Genomic DNA, 15,973 nt, shown 5'->3' on the forward strand with positions numbered 1-15,973 from the left:
GTTTTAGCAGGTCCCCCAGATCCGGCCAGTTGGTTCAGGTTGGTTGAGTGGACATGCAAATTTAGCGTACCATCTTTTTTCAAATGTGGCCTTACCCAGTCTCGCCAATTTGCGCTGGCTGTGGTGAGTCCAATGAGACTGTGCGGCACTTTCTTGAGGTGTGTCCCCGTTTATTCTGAAAACTAAATTACTCGTGTCTTCGGGAGGTTAAATGTTTCCCTACCGCGGAGATTGTGGGATCTGGTAATCTTAACGAACTTTCTAGGTTTATTCAGTGCACTGGGCGATTGAGTCGCCATGCTCCCTAGTGTCCTGTTGCTACTTTATAAGTTTATTGTATTAGCATCTGCAACTTTTATCCGGATTTGTTGTTTTAAAGCCTCGGTATCAATGGGCATTGGTAACAATGGGCATTTTGGATTGGCTGCGTTCCTTCCCCTTTCTGGTGGAGCCGCCCGTCTAAAACAATCTAATCTAATTATGTAAAATACGAGAGGATCCGATATGTTCTCGTAGATCACAGATTAGCAAATATTGTTCCGAGATATTTCAGATTTGAAATAATTTTTACTTACTGTTCACGTTGTACTTCAAATATTATTTCACTAAATTCTATTCTAGCGGCAGTTTTTACCGTCATTCCACCTGATGGTATTAATGTGTAGGAATTGTCTTAACCTAAATACCGAGTTGTAAGTCCAGTCTACCGGATGTACGACTTTCCAAAAATAGTTCTGGTTAATTCTAAGTGTTTAAAGTTTCCATTTTAACTTGTACACAAAATGTTTGGAAGCCTATTACTTTGGTTACAAACTTCTTCACGGGAGCGCTGTTGTTAGCTTAGTAATTCCCTCAACATTACTTCCGGTACAACAGCCAATCAAGTGAACTTCCTGTACAAAGTTCTAAATTTCATTTAAGAAAAATTTGATTGCGGAAGTAAGTGGTGCGTTGTCTACAATCTAGAGATTCTTCTTTCACCGGACTGATTTTTTATTTTGAGAGTGTGAGTGTGATTGTATTACTGTAAGTCAGAAACCGGAAATCGCTGGAAGGCTAGCTAGTATATCGCGTAGGGTTAGTCAGCAGGAAGTTCTAATTTTATCAGCTGTTATAGACTTCGGTCACTCCACTCTCAGAACCATCTAGACCTTTCTTCTCCGGCTCAGGTCAAGTCTGGCCTTTTGTTTATACAGTGATGGACTGTTGCAGACTTCGGTCACTCAACTCCCAGAACAATCTCCACGGACAATAGCTACATCCCCCTCGGCGCCCCAAGGCCACTTCGTTACACGATATGTTCTCGTACATCACAGATCAGTAAATATTCTTAACCCTGGTTAAGGAAATAACGATTCGAGGGGGGGGGGTTCTCGAGATTTAATTAGTGTTTGGTTAGCTTTATTGCCAGCTATAAGCATACGCAGTGGCTAGAACCGTTAGGGCATTGGTAGTGATGGTTATGGGAGGGGGCTAACAATAACCAATAATAAATTATTAAACTGTTGCACATTTAGCAAGTTCATAAATTTTCATGGCTTGCTTTTACTTCATTGGTTCTGTTTGCAACGCCCATTCTGACTCATAACTTTAGAAATTAATTTAGAAATTTTAACATAACACGCCTCTTCACTAGCGGCAGTAGTTGGTTATAAAGACCGTGGGCGTCATGCACCCCTAGGAAGAGAGGGGACTCTCTCTCACACTCTTTCTCTGGATTTAGGGATCCAGTTTTGGGTCATTGATTGGCAGCCATAACTTCAAAATAGGGAATATATTCTTAGATAATATTTTTCTTTTAATCTATTTTCAAGAAAATAGACAATACGACCAAACGTTTCCGCTTCCGCTACCGTTAGTAGTATAGGAAACAAAATATCGTAAGGAAATTTATTTATGGCTGATTTTAACGGTCGTAGCACGAATGTTGTTTATATTCTTGAATGATTTCAGACATTCAGCCATCCTCAGGTTGGTATCGTGAATTCGACTTCAACTAAGAGTTTCCGTCTCACACACTATACTTGTTGATTCATCAAGTCAAGATAAAATTATGTCCAAAAATCTTTTAATAAATATTGAGACAGATATACTTCAGCGAAATTATCCAAAGCACTGCAGACTGAGGGTGCGTTCCACTAAGCGCTCACAACGATCACGCTCACGATCGCGGTTTTGCCCGTTCCACTTGCTTGCGAGCGTTACAATCGAAAACTCAAGTGGAATGGACTATGGGGCGTTTTAACCGTTCATGTTCAACATTACAAATGGCTACCTCGAAAATAAGTCCAGAAGCTTGAAGAGGTTGTTTTTTAATTTTATAATAAACTTTATTAATTATTGGTAAAGTTGACTTATATTAAAAATATAATATAAACAATATAATGCAATTTTTTATATCACATTTTCGTGGAGTATTTATAAAATTTACGTTTAAATAAAATTAAAATATCTTTTGTGGCTACAGTAGGATATTTATTAATGCAACGTAATAATGCTTTAGAAAGTTCTTCATCTAGTTCCGATGAAGAGTGGAATGCAATTTTACAAAATCGCAATAGTGAAAAGCGAAAACTTAGGCCACGTAACTATCAAAGTGTAATTGGTCGTTATTCAGTGATTTAGTATGTAAAGGGATAAGTAATTTTTCATTTTATTATTTTTTTTAGACTTTCGAGAAACACATTCTATTATTTACATGAGATAATACTTTCATTTACCTGATATAATTTTTTCGGTCGCCATCTTTGCTTTTAAAAATTGCGCAAAATTTCTGAACGCCCACTTCGATCCAGCACCTTAAGGTGAGGCGTTGTGAGCGAAAATAATGACGTCATTAGTGACGATTTCGCCTCGACCCTCTACGACTGTGGTCGTCATGTGGAACGGCTGGAAGGTATATTTTGATCGTTGTGAGCGCTTAGTGGAACGCACCCTGAATCGCAATTTCAATCCTAAATTCAAGGACAGTACTAATTAAGAGACAATTCTGCCAACTGCATCAGATTTATTGCTAAAATTCTGTGGTTTAAAATTGATCTTCAGATGAATTTCCTCATTAAGATTGTTGTCCCATCATTTTTGACCTGAATAATTTTCAAGAACCATGATTTTAATGGGTTTTTAGGGGAAGCTTTGACGTCACGCTTTCTTCATGACGCTAAAAAAACGATTCCGCTTAGCCACCTTTTCCCCTCCAATTCTCAGTTTTGTGCAAATTTAATGACGTAAACAAATTCGTGTGAGTATTCATACTACAAATTGGTTTATTCATTTAATTTGAGTAAAAATTATGAAGCGGAGACTAGTTTTTTTTTCAAGACGTTAGAAACAAGGAAAGGACGGAAGTGGATCCACTCGAGATGTGAATAGCGCCTTGTCTACAGTCAGCGGCACCACTTCCTGTCCTGACGTCTTCACCAGACACGGTGCTACTTCACATCTTCTTCCATCTTTGAACTCTTTTTTTCCTTTTTGTTTATAGTTTGGTAAACAAAAAGGAAAGAAAGAAAAATAATTCTGTTTAACAACAACTGGAAGTCCTTCGTTTAGATTAAGAGGAAATAGATGGTAATAAAAAAGAATCACCAGAGAAGACCCGCAGGACTATCTCTAACTGTCCATTAACGTGGATAAATTTTCTTGAATTGAATATAAAAAATAAAAATAAATCAATATTATACGTAACTAAGTGAAATGATGCTATTGAAGGAAGCGTGACGTCACAGCTTTTCCCGGACCACACTAGTTTACACCAGCCATATGTTTATTTTTTTGAGGTCCTAGGAATCAGAAAAAAAATGCGACTTTTAAGAGAATAGACTTTGTCTATCTGTGCGTTTGTCGTATAAAGAATAAAATTTCTATAGGATGAAAAATTATTGCCAGTTTCAGGTCATTATAAACTTTATTCTGCCGCGAGCTTTCGACCTAGATGACTATAGGTCATCTTCAGGGCTAATTTACCATATACTGTTTTACATCATTAGAGGGTTGGTGTGTCTTTCTGTCTTGTCTGTTCATGGAGTTCCATTTAAAATTTTGAAATTTAAACGTGAAACAAATATTTGAAGTAGGAACAAACTGTGTCCATGAACAGACAAGACAGGAAGACACACCAACCCTCTAATGATGTAAAAAACAGTATATTACCAATTAGCCCTAGAAGATGGACCTATAGTCCCTTTGATCGAAAGCTCGCGGCATAATAAAGTTTATAATGACCTGAAACTGGCATTAATTTTTTTCATCCAATAGGACAATAGTAAACTATGATTCAGTCACCAAAAATAAGGAACAGTAAGAAAATTTCTATTTTTATTTATTTTGCGATCCCCCCGGAAGCTCCCAGTCTATTTCACCCGGAAGCACAATCTTTACTTAGAAGATTTTTTTCACTTTTTCCGTATTTTGTCCACCACCAAGCTTGGTACAGCGTACCTACAGACCGACAAAGTTACAATTTAGGACGCTCCTTAAAGAAAGCATTGGGAAGGCTTACCTCTAAAGATTCCTTCCTGACTGACGATCTTCTCGTACTGTTATTAAATGTGTTCCTTCCTCAATGAGGTTTTTCTAAAATACTTCCTGTAAAGAGGGCGCCACGGTAGCCGAGCGGTTAAGAGGCGAGACCTGCAAAGCTAATATGTGGTACCTGGGTTCGATTCCCGGTCTAGAGGCCTTGGATTTTATTTAATGGTTAATAAAAGTAATTTACAGTAAAGTATGTTTGCTAGTCGTCACCGTCCACGACACCTAATTGGTAGTTGGACGTTAAGCCCTGCCTGAAAAAATAGACGATTACTTTACTTTACTTCCTGTGAAGCCTTTGCATTTACGTCACGTTACGTTACGCGTAGATAACTTTACTTAGGGAAGGGATTAGCTATGCGGTTAGCGTATTGGATTCCTACGTGGAGGTCCCAGGTTCGAATCCAGCTGCTGGCCTCTTAGATTTTCTCTTCCTAGGAGCTTCTTACAGCTCACTGTCGACTGGTGATGGACAGTGTTGTCTGTAACGAGAGAACACTGTCCGGAGGCCGGCAGTGCACTGAAAAAAGTTTCTGGCGCCAGTAACCTTAGATGTTGACGCGCCCTAAATCATTAAAAAAAAAAATCTTTACTTACATAATTATGGGAGGGTGGACATCAGTTTTAGGGTTGAGGTATGCTTCCGTGTGACGTAGTGATATCTACGGGGTTTTACTAAAATCGCATAATTTTAATAAAATTTAAACGTGACACAAATATTTGAAGTAGGAACAAACTGTGTAAGTTTAGAACGTTGAGAATTGGAGTCTTTAGAGGAAGTCATGAGAGTGGGCCACCGCTCAGCTGTTTTTACCGGCCATTTAGCGGAAGTGAAAGCGACACTTATAAAATAATCAACGAATGAATAAATTAAAGGAGGAAGTAGAACGGAAGTGGGGAGAGTGGCACAATGCTGCTGTTATTAGCGGCACTTAGCTCTGGGCACTGCCGGCCACTTTTAGTTAGGTCCGTCACTTGTGGGGGTGTTCCTGTTAGTGGGAGGAGGTGGCCACCGCAACGCACCCGAGTGTGGGTCTCTCCTAATGAAGTTTCCATGTCCCACGGCTGTCCCTCTAGCTCTGTCTACTAATTTCTTCCCAACTAACTCGCCTCTAGACATCCTTGCCAATCAAAGGAACTGCTCCTGACAGCAATCCTTCCTCTCTAGTACTAAAAGGATGGAAAAAAACTGTTCCCACATTTTCCTTTTCATTTCTTCGTCTATTTTTTGTTGTGAACACCCACATTACTCTTTCAAGGTCCTAACTGACTCAGTTTCTTCCCACTAAAGAAATCTACCCCTGAAGAGAGCTTCTAATTGGCCGCGAAACTTCGGTGAAAAAGAAGTTCAATGAGAAAAAAAAAAGGTTTCTTTCTGCGCCCCAATATCACAAGAAATACTTCCTGCAAAGCCGGAAATGACATCTATTGATGGAGCTGAATATTTTCAGGAAGGAAATCATGGTCATGGGAGTATATGCGCCGAAATATATGCTGAAAAGGAAAAAAATTATCAATAATAATTTAAATTCTGTTTATAAACCAAACTAACCAGTTAAGCGTATTTGACGTGTACACACGTCAAACCAAATCTCTATTACGGTGCGTTCGACGTCGTATACTCGTTGTGAAAAATATAAAATTGCCATTAACTACAAAAAACTCGAAATTTTAATAAAATGCAATAAGTATATCATTTGGCGGGATGTTTTCGTTTATCTTACCAATAGAACTGCCAAGTATTTTACACGGAGGGGGTTGGAGGGAGCCAGCCAAATGATAAGTGGTTGGTACATGTTTGGTCTCCCGCATTAGAGATTGGGGAATTACGCACACAAATAGAAGCTCTCAACCCCTTGTGCAATGCCCGTTTTTACCTTAGAGGTTCAGACCTCCGTTCGAGCATGATTTCATTTTGCACAGAATTCAAAAAGCTCTGTTTCTTCCTTGTGAAAGCTCTTGCGTCCCATAGTTAACTAGAGGCAATGCATACGTGAAGCTGTGCAAGATTTTGAACACTCTGGTAATCTCAAGCCCCCAAGAGAGATTGCTGGAAAAAGTCGCTTGCAGTGACTATTACGACTATTGTAAACTTTTGGTTGTTTTGCCCTCCTGCGTTCGACGTGTATACACGTCATTGTCTGATTTTAATTCCGCACACTGTGGGTTTTTTTTTTAAAAAAAACTAAATTCCACCGCTTAACTCTGGTCAAAGACGGAAAGCGTTTCAAATAGCAGTCTGTAAGATTAATACTTCTGGTTAAAAGATATATTTTAAGAATTTATCACGTCATAACTCCTCTTAACAAATACAAGATAAAGACAGTAAACAAATATTTTCGCCACTCTACTTCCGTACCAGGATGTAACATTATGTTGGTAACAATGAGTGGAGGAGCTGGAGACTAGTTTCCTGTATGTTGACTGGAATGTTGATTAAAGTCTTTCCAAATAAGATTTTGGAAATGTAACTCTGCTGGAATTTAAGTTCATCCACCCAAGTCCCGAACACACCTCGTGTGTCGTCTGGGAATTCGTTAGACAGGGTGATAACCGGATGTCCTAGATACTGTCGGCTGGATAGGCGGCAAGGCATTTCTTCCTCTAAGACTAGAATTTTGCCTGCTCTCTCTTCCGATCGTATGCTATTCTTGAAATGAGGCATGCGAAGTATTTATTTTTTAAATAAAACCAGATCTTGGAATCGAAAAAAAGTAATCTAATCCACGTGTTCCCTACAACTCGCGCTAAATGATCAAATTTGATTTGAGTAGAAACTCCTAGTTTTTGAATGGAGACAAAGAGAAAAAAAAAAAATCTAGAAAGTCCAAATTCGCACAACTTTGGGTAGCGCACCAACAACTGAGGTTAATGGCTTCCGGAGCTCTTTTTCCAGCGCACTGCCGCTTCCTGGACAGTGAGCTGTAAGAAGCTCCCACAAAGAGGAAATGTAAGAGCCAACAGCTGGATTCGAACCCAATATCTCCGCGTAGGAACCCTGAACGCCTGTAATGCTGAGCCAATCCCCTTCTGTCGAGTGCCTGCTGGTATAATTTTCAGTATCAGCTGTTACCTTTTTACCTAAATCCCAATTATTAACACACTTTTAATTTGTTGGTAATAATATCCGGTTTGTGAAACCGGATTTCATATTTTTTTTTTTATTTATTTAGTTTGTAATTTACAATCTGTATAAATATATACAATAAGTAAATAGGAGGTGAATGAGATGAACTGGTGCGGGAGGAGAGCGGGAGGAGAGAAGCTACCCAGCGGTAGCACTCTCTGTAGGAGAGAGGAGAGTGTGAGGAGGAGAATATGAGTAGGAGAGAGGAGAGATTTAGTTCTTCAGACTGTAAGGAAGTCGCGGGGCCACTGGCGATTCAGTCGTCGAGGAGTATTGTTAGAGATGTCAGAGGTGGCGAGGCAGTACAAGAGGATTAGAGCTAGTCGAGAGAGTAGTATGGAATTTTTGATATTTAGTCTTGGCGAGTTGGTCTGTGAAGGGGATGTTGAGGTCGGTGTGAAGGGTGAGGTTAGTCACCGTAGAAAGGTGCGTCAGCTATCTGTCGGAAGAGTTTCGACTGAAATATCCTGTACTGTCCGTATGTTTTGTAGGTTTGGCTGAACCCCACAGCTCTAGTCCTGTAAGTCCACATAAGTTTGAGGATAGTACTGTATATTAAGCGCTTGAGTTCAGCGGGTAATTTGGAGCGTCGTCCAAGAAGTCTGTAGAGCAGTTTCGCACGTTTCGTCATTGCTTGTCTTTAAAGTCTAGTGTGTGGGTTCCACGTGAGTCGAATTTCATATTAAAATGAGCCTTTTGTGAAGGAAGTCGTTCCTCCTTAGATGCGTTCCAAAATTTACCATCTGGATAATGTTGGTAAGCATTGAATATGTTCGTGTGAGTGTTCATGTTAAAAAAGGGCAGAACCAAGCGAACGGATCAGCTGTGTGAAAATTACGAATGCTGGGTCCCAACAAAGATATCTTCAGCTACTTGCCAACCCTCAGTTTTTCCCTTCCTAGGAGCTTCTCTTACAGTTCCGGTGATGGACAAAGTCTTTTGAGACCGGAAGTGTGCTGGAAAAAAGTTTTTTTAGGCGCCAAAAGACCTCAGATGTTGGACGCGTGTTTGAAAAAAGAGGAAGACGAAACACGACAAACGGTGACGTAAACAATTACCACGTAATGATGATAAGGGTGGGACATTATGAATTCGGGTCGTCACGATAGCTCCTCTGTTTTTTCTGAATACGAACAAAGTCACAAATATCTCACAGATAATTTGTATCGATTGATGTTAATACACGGCTCCATCTGCAGAAAGAGCTCTAATAAAATGGCATCACGTCAATGCAATTATTATAATGCTTCTTTGCTTTTACTCTTCAATTTTGGAAATTGTATATAACGACTAGTTTAGCCCTTAAAGCCTGAATTATTAAATGTAGGTAAGGGTGATTATGATTGTCTTTGGGCCAAAGAATATATATTGTGAATATATGTTGTAATCGATCTGCAATCAAAAATTATAATTCCTTATCGATTAAAACTACTTTCAAAGAATAGAAGGAAATCTTTGTGAATCCACGTCAGAGAAAGTCATTACTACGATTTTTCTTTCCGACCAGTCACACATCGATAAACCTAAAAATCGATAAAAGTTAGGCCTACAGAATTTAACTACCCTCCCTCCTCCTTTTGCAAGTAATGTGTGTAAGGCCCCGAGCACCACGCTGAATCATGGGTATTCCCCCAGGCTGGCCAGTCTACTACATGTGGTGATTGATTCTAGAGCACGTCCATGTGTCTGCAGTAAAAGGTTTATTTTCTTGCTAAACGGAGGGGGCGCTTAATTTCTGTATTCTCTTTATTAATCGATGATTAATGGTTAATTTTTACAATAAATTATTGCGCGATTTTCACTCCCATGACTTCCTCTTAGCGCAATTTATGCTTGAAACTAAAAATTTGTCACTTTCGTTAAACTTTTTTTTTTCCAAATTTTAAATTTAAATATTTAATTCGTTAAAATATGCCGGAAAGACTTGGCAGCCATCTTAGTGGAGGCACTTAGTCAAAATATAAAAATTTGTCCTTTCCGCCATTTCCTGTTTTTAAATTACGCTCCAAAAAACACTCGCATCAAAACTTAATTTTATATTCCTCAGAGGCCTCTTGAACTTCTATTTCCGGGAATAATTCGGAAATCAGCACAAATTTCCCGCACGAGAGATCGTTCCCTTAAAGAGCTATTTCAGTGAAATTGATGGTTGAACAATGAGTTCACTTTCCTGGACAATATTAATTAGAATAAAATTTCCATTTTTAAGGAAATTCAGTCGTCCGGAAGTACGATTTTATTGAATGTGATTTTAATTCTTTGTATTTAATTTTTGCGACAATGTTTTTATCGATTTTTTTTTAATTCAGATCGAACACTTTTTCTAGGTAGTTTTATTTTAATATTTGCCACCCTAATGTGCCATTTCAGTGAATTGTTTGCTTCTACCACTAGTAACATATTTATGCGTATGAAATAGTTAACCAATATTACAAGTTGGAAAAATGTAAGCGACTATTCGGTATTTCTATTTTTGTAATTTAAAGGGCTTTATTTTGAAAATGGAGGTAATTTCTGGCAGCTATGACGTCATGCTTTCTTCAACAGCGTCATTTTGTTACAATAAAGCAAATGAACAAAGCGAATTCTGTCAAGAAACTGAATGCGTGACTTCCGTTTTTTAAAGAATGCTGTAAAAACATTATTTTAATCATGAAAATTTGCAAAAATATTTGAGAACTCTTACCTGTGCTAAAAAGGCGGAAGTAATTAGGCATTCCAAGCCGTGGTTATTCTATGGCACATCTGGCCCACAATATCCGCTCACGGAAATATATCTTAACAACAACAAAAAGAAAAAATTAATTGATTAAATTTATAAACCTCAAAAATAATTATTATAAAAACCAAACATAAAGGAGCTTACATCCGGAAATGTGCCGGAAAGCTGCGTGAAACCAAGTGTCCCACATACTTTGGTGGCCGTGGGTTAAACATTGCGCGCCATGGTAAGGACGCCGGTAATTCGGAATTCCCCGCATTTACTAAAAACCCCGCCGCGTTACGCCTAAAATTCTAACCTAAAAACTGTAAAAACTACCAATGCTGCTGCTGCTACCTACTTACTACTACCAACATCATCATGGTAGCAGGGCTGCCAACGTCTATCTATGTTATAAACTGGTGCCACAGTTTTCGCACTGCCTACCTAATCGAGTAGTAGTGGGCGCGCATATTCCCCGCACCCATATAACCAACTGTAGCAGAGAGCGCGGCTTTTACTCGTACATTCTCTCTCACTACCCCCTCTTACTCACTCTCTCTTTCTCTCTCCGCCCTACCCCCAAAAATATTCAGGCGCACCAACTTCCGTTCCAACTTGCTCAAAAATTACCCTTCCTATTTTGTCTCACGTTTGGAAGTTAGGAACACGGAAGCCGATATTATAATACCTCTAACAAAAATAAATGAAGAAATAAATATTAATAATCCCAATAAAATAATGACTAAATAATTTTTTTTTGTTTAATTGAGGCGCGTCAACATCTAATGTTATTGGCGCCTGGAGCTTTTTTCAATGCCCTGCCGGCCTCCGGACAGTGTTCTCTCGTTACAGACAACACTGTTCATCACCGGACAGTGTTGTCTGTAAGGGGCTCCTAGGAAGAGAAAATCTATGAGCCAGCAGCTGGATTCGAACCAGGTATCCCCGCGTGGGAGTCCAGTACGCTAACCGCATAGCTTATCCCTTCCCTAATAACTAAATAATATTATGACGAAAAGTGGTTGTAATCAAGTGACGGCAATTTCAGTAGACGCTGCCTTCTCGATTTAGTTTTTATTCTGGTTATTATATACAGAATTTCAAGTTATTTGTATTTCTCTGTAATTATTTAAAGCAGGATCTTTGAATGTGTTTCGCAATTTGTAAGCGGGCCAAACGCTTGTGCGGAAACAGCTAAAAAAAACATTTAGAATGAGCAACAAGATGACATTATCTGTTACAATAATCATCCCCTTTAAATACCAGAACATCGAAGACGAAACCCTTACTGACAAACCAGATTAACTACCGCGTTCATTGGACATACTTCATAACATACGAAGAAAAGAAGGATATAACACTAGAGAGGCATGGCTACCAGTACGGAAATAAGACATTTCATTCCGAAAGAACTACACGTGAAAAACTGTGATTAAGAGTTGATACTTCTAACAGATAAAACTCTAACAATTACGCGATCTCTGTCAACCTAATGGGGACCACATGATTATACTCGTTTCACGTAGAATGTCAAAGCCACTGAGTATAGAGTACTCCACTCAATGTATATATAGGAATATATCTATTAGGAGGAATGTATTTATTAGGATGAATGTAATTATTAGCATGAATGTAAATATTAGGGATGTATGTATGTATTTATTGGGGTGAATGTACTTATTAGGATGAGTTTATGAGTGTATATATAAAGTTTGTGTAAATAGGATTTTTAAAATTTAGGTTAGATCTGTATGGGGTGCGAGGAATATCGAGTACTCCAACCCAACATTAGTTAGTTAGGTTAGAAGGAAATACGAGTTAGGCCAACCACTAGGTTAGTTTCGAGTAGATTGACTAGGTGTAGATTAGGCTGTGTAGTAAAGTGTCTATTCTCCAGTATAGTCTAGGTGCAAAGGACCCTTGATGTTGCGCACCTTACAACCCCCCCCCCCAAAAAAAAAGCCACTGATGAGGGCAAACATTTGACTGATAGAGAAAGAGTATCAAAGACCTATAACTTATAAAACCAGGGGTTCAAAGTGTAAAGAGGTAAAAGAGGTTAAGGTTCACAAGCAATAAAAACTAAGAGCGTCCGACCTTAAATGAACTCCAGATCACTGGTCTTGGGTTTCAGCAAACTGTACGCAAAAATTATTTATTTTTATTCTGATCTAATAAAAAAAGAAAAATTGGCATTGTTATTTTTGTAATGTGCTGTGAACTGCTGCGTGTATTCAAAAGGCGCGCGCACGTGCGTGTGTGTGAGTGTGGAGCAGAAGTAGGGGTGGTGGAAAAAGAAAAACAGAGGGGCGCCCTCTAGCAGTGATAATACAGTGATGTGCCGCGCCCCACCATACCACATGGAAAGCCCGCCAGCTCTTTGCTCTGTGTGTGTACGTGTTTGTATGGCGGGAAGATTGGGGCCCGCGCGCGCGCTGGTTTTTGGCGGGGCGGAGTGGCGGGCTCTTGCTCGCGCGCGCGCCGCTGCCACCGCCGCCTTTCCCTCCTCATTGATTGTTGTGTGTCAGGGCTGGCTGGCTGGCTGGCTGCTACCTCCACAGTTATGGCCGCTCGGTTGCAGCCTTCGTTCGGAAAGTTTGCCGCCAGTGTGGTGGACCTTCGGCCATGTTTCGCTCACCGCTACAAGTACAACCGCTGGTCGCTAGTTTAGTGCACTCTAGTAGCCATTATTATCAACTAATTTCTCTATTTTGTATAGTTATTAGTGTAAGTTTTATTGTTTATTGTTGTCCACAATTACACTCTCTCGGCTACAAGACATGTGCGATAAAGATGGAACTTCGGGATGTTTCTTCACATCATCGAAAAAGGTTTGTCGTTTTATTTATATTTAAAAAGAAATCACTTTCCATCGCACTAACTCAAAAGTAAAAACAAAAGTAATTCCAAAAATTATGAACAAATAAAATTACTTACCAAAACCAGTCCCTTACTGATCTACCTTGTTTAAAAAGAATCACCACGCAGCCTTAACTCCCCTACCTATAAAATTCGCACTTTGACCCTTATAAGAAGGGGAGAGATTACTGTATCCCCAAGTGTCGGTCGTTGTGTCTATGTGTAGGATCAAACAGAGTATGTCAGTCAACCACCCTGCCCTCTGGCGATCTCCTTCCTAAACTGTTTGCTTCATGGGGAATATCTCGTTATTCATTTTGCCTTCCTTCCGCTTTTTCGTCTCTAAAATAATATGCAGCCATAACTTTTGGCTCGATTTGGATAAATGCGCGTGAGTTAAGGGTTTAATAGAAACCTTATTGCCTTTTATTCCAGCCAATCCAGCACCACGCCCCCATACTCTCCCATTAAGGGGTCATAGGCGTCTTCAGGATTACTAAATCCCTCCTAATACGCGTGCCATTATCACTTTTATCTAAACATAATCTTATCTAGATTAATCTTAATACTTTGAATTTTTACTTACCTTAGATGATTTTTTTTAAGGGAATCTACGTGTTCTTACCGGAACTCTGTCTTTATTTATATGCGTTTTAAAGCGCATTTCACTTCGACCGGAAATCAAAAAAACTGCACACTCATACGACTTTCCCCTACTCTCAAGGTTCGAGGTCATTCATTATTCTCCTAACTCCAAAATCCTGGAGTCTTTTTTTTTTAATTGTTACCACACTAACAGAGTACATGATCTGTAATGTAACCTTATAGGGAGGGAAGCCTACCCTGAACTCTCCACGAAAATTGCCCCAAAAATGTATTTTTTCTATAATACAGGGTGATCCATTTAAAATGCACCAATAACGTTTTAGGGAAGCTGAATTTTGAAAAAACCAACGAAGTAAACTATATGTTTTTTTTGGTCTAGTTTTCAAATTTTCCACCCCCGATACTGTATCTTCCATTTTTGGCGGAGTTACGGCCAAAAACCCAATTAGGGTTTCATAAGTACCATAAGGATATTCTTACCGTAATCGTAGGTCAAGAAGTCTTGCATACGGGGTACATTAAACTGATGTGATGGTTGCTTTTATTTCGATGTTGAAACAAATTTATCCCTGATTCACCCACAACCATTACATTACACTACACTACATTTTCTAAAATATTCAATTATTATTATTTTTGTTTTTCTACGTCACAAATAACATTTTTTGGCAGTCAGAGGACCTCCCTAATTAATATTGAAAACCATTCACGAATAGATAAAATTGTAACTTTGATCTTAAATATCTCGACAAATATTAGGGGTATCAAATCGGGGTTAACGTCATTATTCACAGTTTTTTTTATGTAGTTTCCATAATCATTGTCAAAACCAGTGGTCCTTATGAAACCCCAACCAGGTTTTTGGTCGTAACTCCGCCAAAAATGGAAGATACAGCATTGGGGGTGGAAAATTTGAAAACTAGACCAAAAAAAAGACATATAGTTTACTTCGTGGTTTTTTTCGAAATTCCGCTTTCCTAAAAAGTTATTAGCGATTGGTGCGTTTTAAATGGATCACCCTGTATATGCCGAAAAGTCTAGTTTTTTCGAGAAAATGTGAATTGTATAAAACGGAGTACTTCCGGTGGAAACATTTCCTTAAAACTCGACAATTAGCAAGACAAATTGAATCCTGTTAAACAGGAAATATGAGCACCGTAGATTACGTAAAATAGTGAAATTTTAAGGAAACTACCGCCCCTTTATTCTAGAAATACCCCTAAATAAGTTTTCTGGCTAAAGTTACGAAGAAAAGTTCTAGATCTGTTTTCCGGAAAATCATTTTTTAAAGAAAAACCTTCAAAAACCGGTTTATTGAAATGGTGCTTCCGGTTTACTGAAATCATAAAAAGTGAATTTAAAGGAAATGTGGGAATTTTCATTTCTGTATTTCGCTAGAGTCACACATACAATGAGATCAATGATTTGTGAAAACCAGTTTTTGGCCGCCGATGTCATATTTTTTGATCCTGTATGTCTCAAAAAACAGTTTGTAGAAATTCTTGTGTAACTCAAGTTCAAAAGGCGAAAAGCCGCCAGTAGCTTAACTAACCTCTTTCAAAATCCCATTGGCTCTGACGATAATTTGGCGAAAAAGTTCCCTAACCGGGAAATACCTACTTATGGTTACCGCCTAGGTTTTATTTAATTATTATTTTTTTATTTTATTCAATTTCCTCTAAAATCTGTGGCTATGAACTTGGGTGCTCCACAGCACATCAGTGAGATCTACAACTTCCGGGACAGATACGAGTTGTGTAGAGACCTCTATAATGCCACCTTAATATGATGTCTAACACTCACTTATACACTCAAAAGAAAGAAGAAATGCGGTTTGCGTACTGGACTCCCACGCGGAGGTCCCAGGTTCGAATCCAGCTGCTGACCCTTTGATTTTCTCTTCCTAGGAGCTTCTTACAGCTCACTGTCCACTGGTGATGGACAGTGTTGTCTGTAACGAGAGAACACTGTCCGGAGGCCGGCAGTGCACTGAAAAAATCTCCGGGCGCCAATAACCTTAGATGTTGACGCGCCTTAAATCATTAAAAAAAAAAAAAAATATGAGAATTTTTTTTATATAAGTGAGGAAAACCTTCATAAAGGTACCATACGCTCGGTTATGTGGGATTCCTACCCACTAAAAAACC

At 39.0% G+C, this 15,973-nt stretch overlaps 2 protein-coding genes across 7 annotated transcripts in view; one reads left to right on the forward strand and one right to left on the reverse strand.

Annotated features, from left to right (window-relative positions):
- frc (UDP-sugar transporter UST74c fringe connection) overlaps window positions 1-10,662 on the reverse strand; it is a 34,962-nt gene extending 24,300 nt beyond the window's left edge. The window contains exons 1-2 of the mRNA XM_074120408.1: window positions 10,524-10,662; window positions 10,344-10,434 (exon numbers count right to left, since the gene is read on the reverse strand). The gene's annotated coding sequence lies outside the window, so the exon portion shown is untranslated. The remainder of the gene's footprint in view (window positions 1-10,343; window positions 10,435-10,523) is intronic.
- The window catches only part of LOC141450208 (rho GTPase-activating protein 100F-like), a 75,051-nt gene that overhangs the window by 19,003 nt on the left and 40,075 nt on the right, over window positions 1-15,973 (forward strand). Inside the window, exon 1 of one of the 6 annotated variants that reach the window (XM_074120394.1) lies at window positions 12,875-13,192. The exons of the other annotated variants lie outside the window; for them this stretch is intronic. Coding sequence (XP_073976495.1) covers window positions 13,142-13,192 — 51 coding nt within the window. The 5' untranslated portion in view covers window positions 12,875-13,141. Of the gene's footprint in view, window positions 1-12,874; window positions 13,193-15,973 lie in introns of those variants that run through there. 6 annotated transcript variants of the gene reach the window in all.

Source organism: Rhodnius prolixus, unplaced genomic scaffold, assembly GCF_049639745.1.
Source record: "Rhodnius prolixus isolate KJV_2025 unplaced genomic scaffold, Rpr scaffold_2, whole genome shotgun sequence".
Classification (NCBI taxonomy): domain Eukaryota; kingdom Metazoa; phylum Arthropoda; class Insecta; order Hemiptera; family Reduviidae; genus Rhodnius; species Rhodnius prolixus.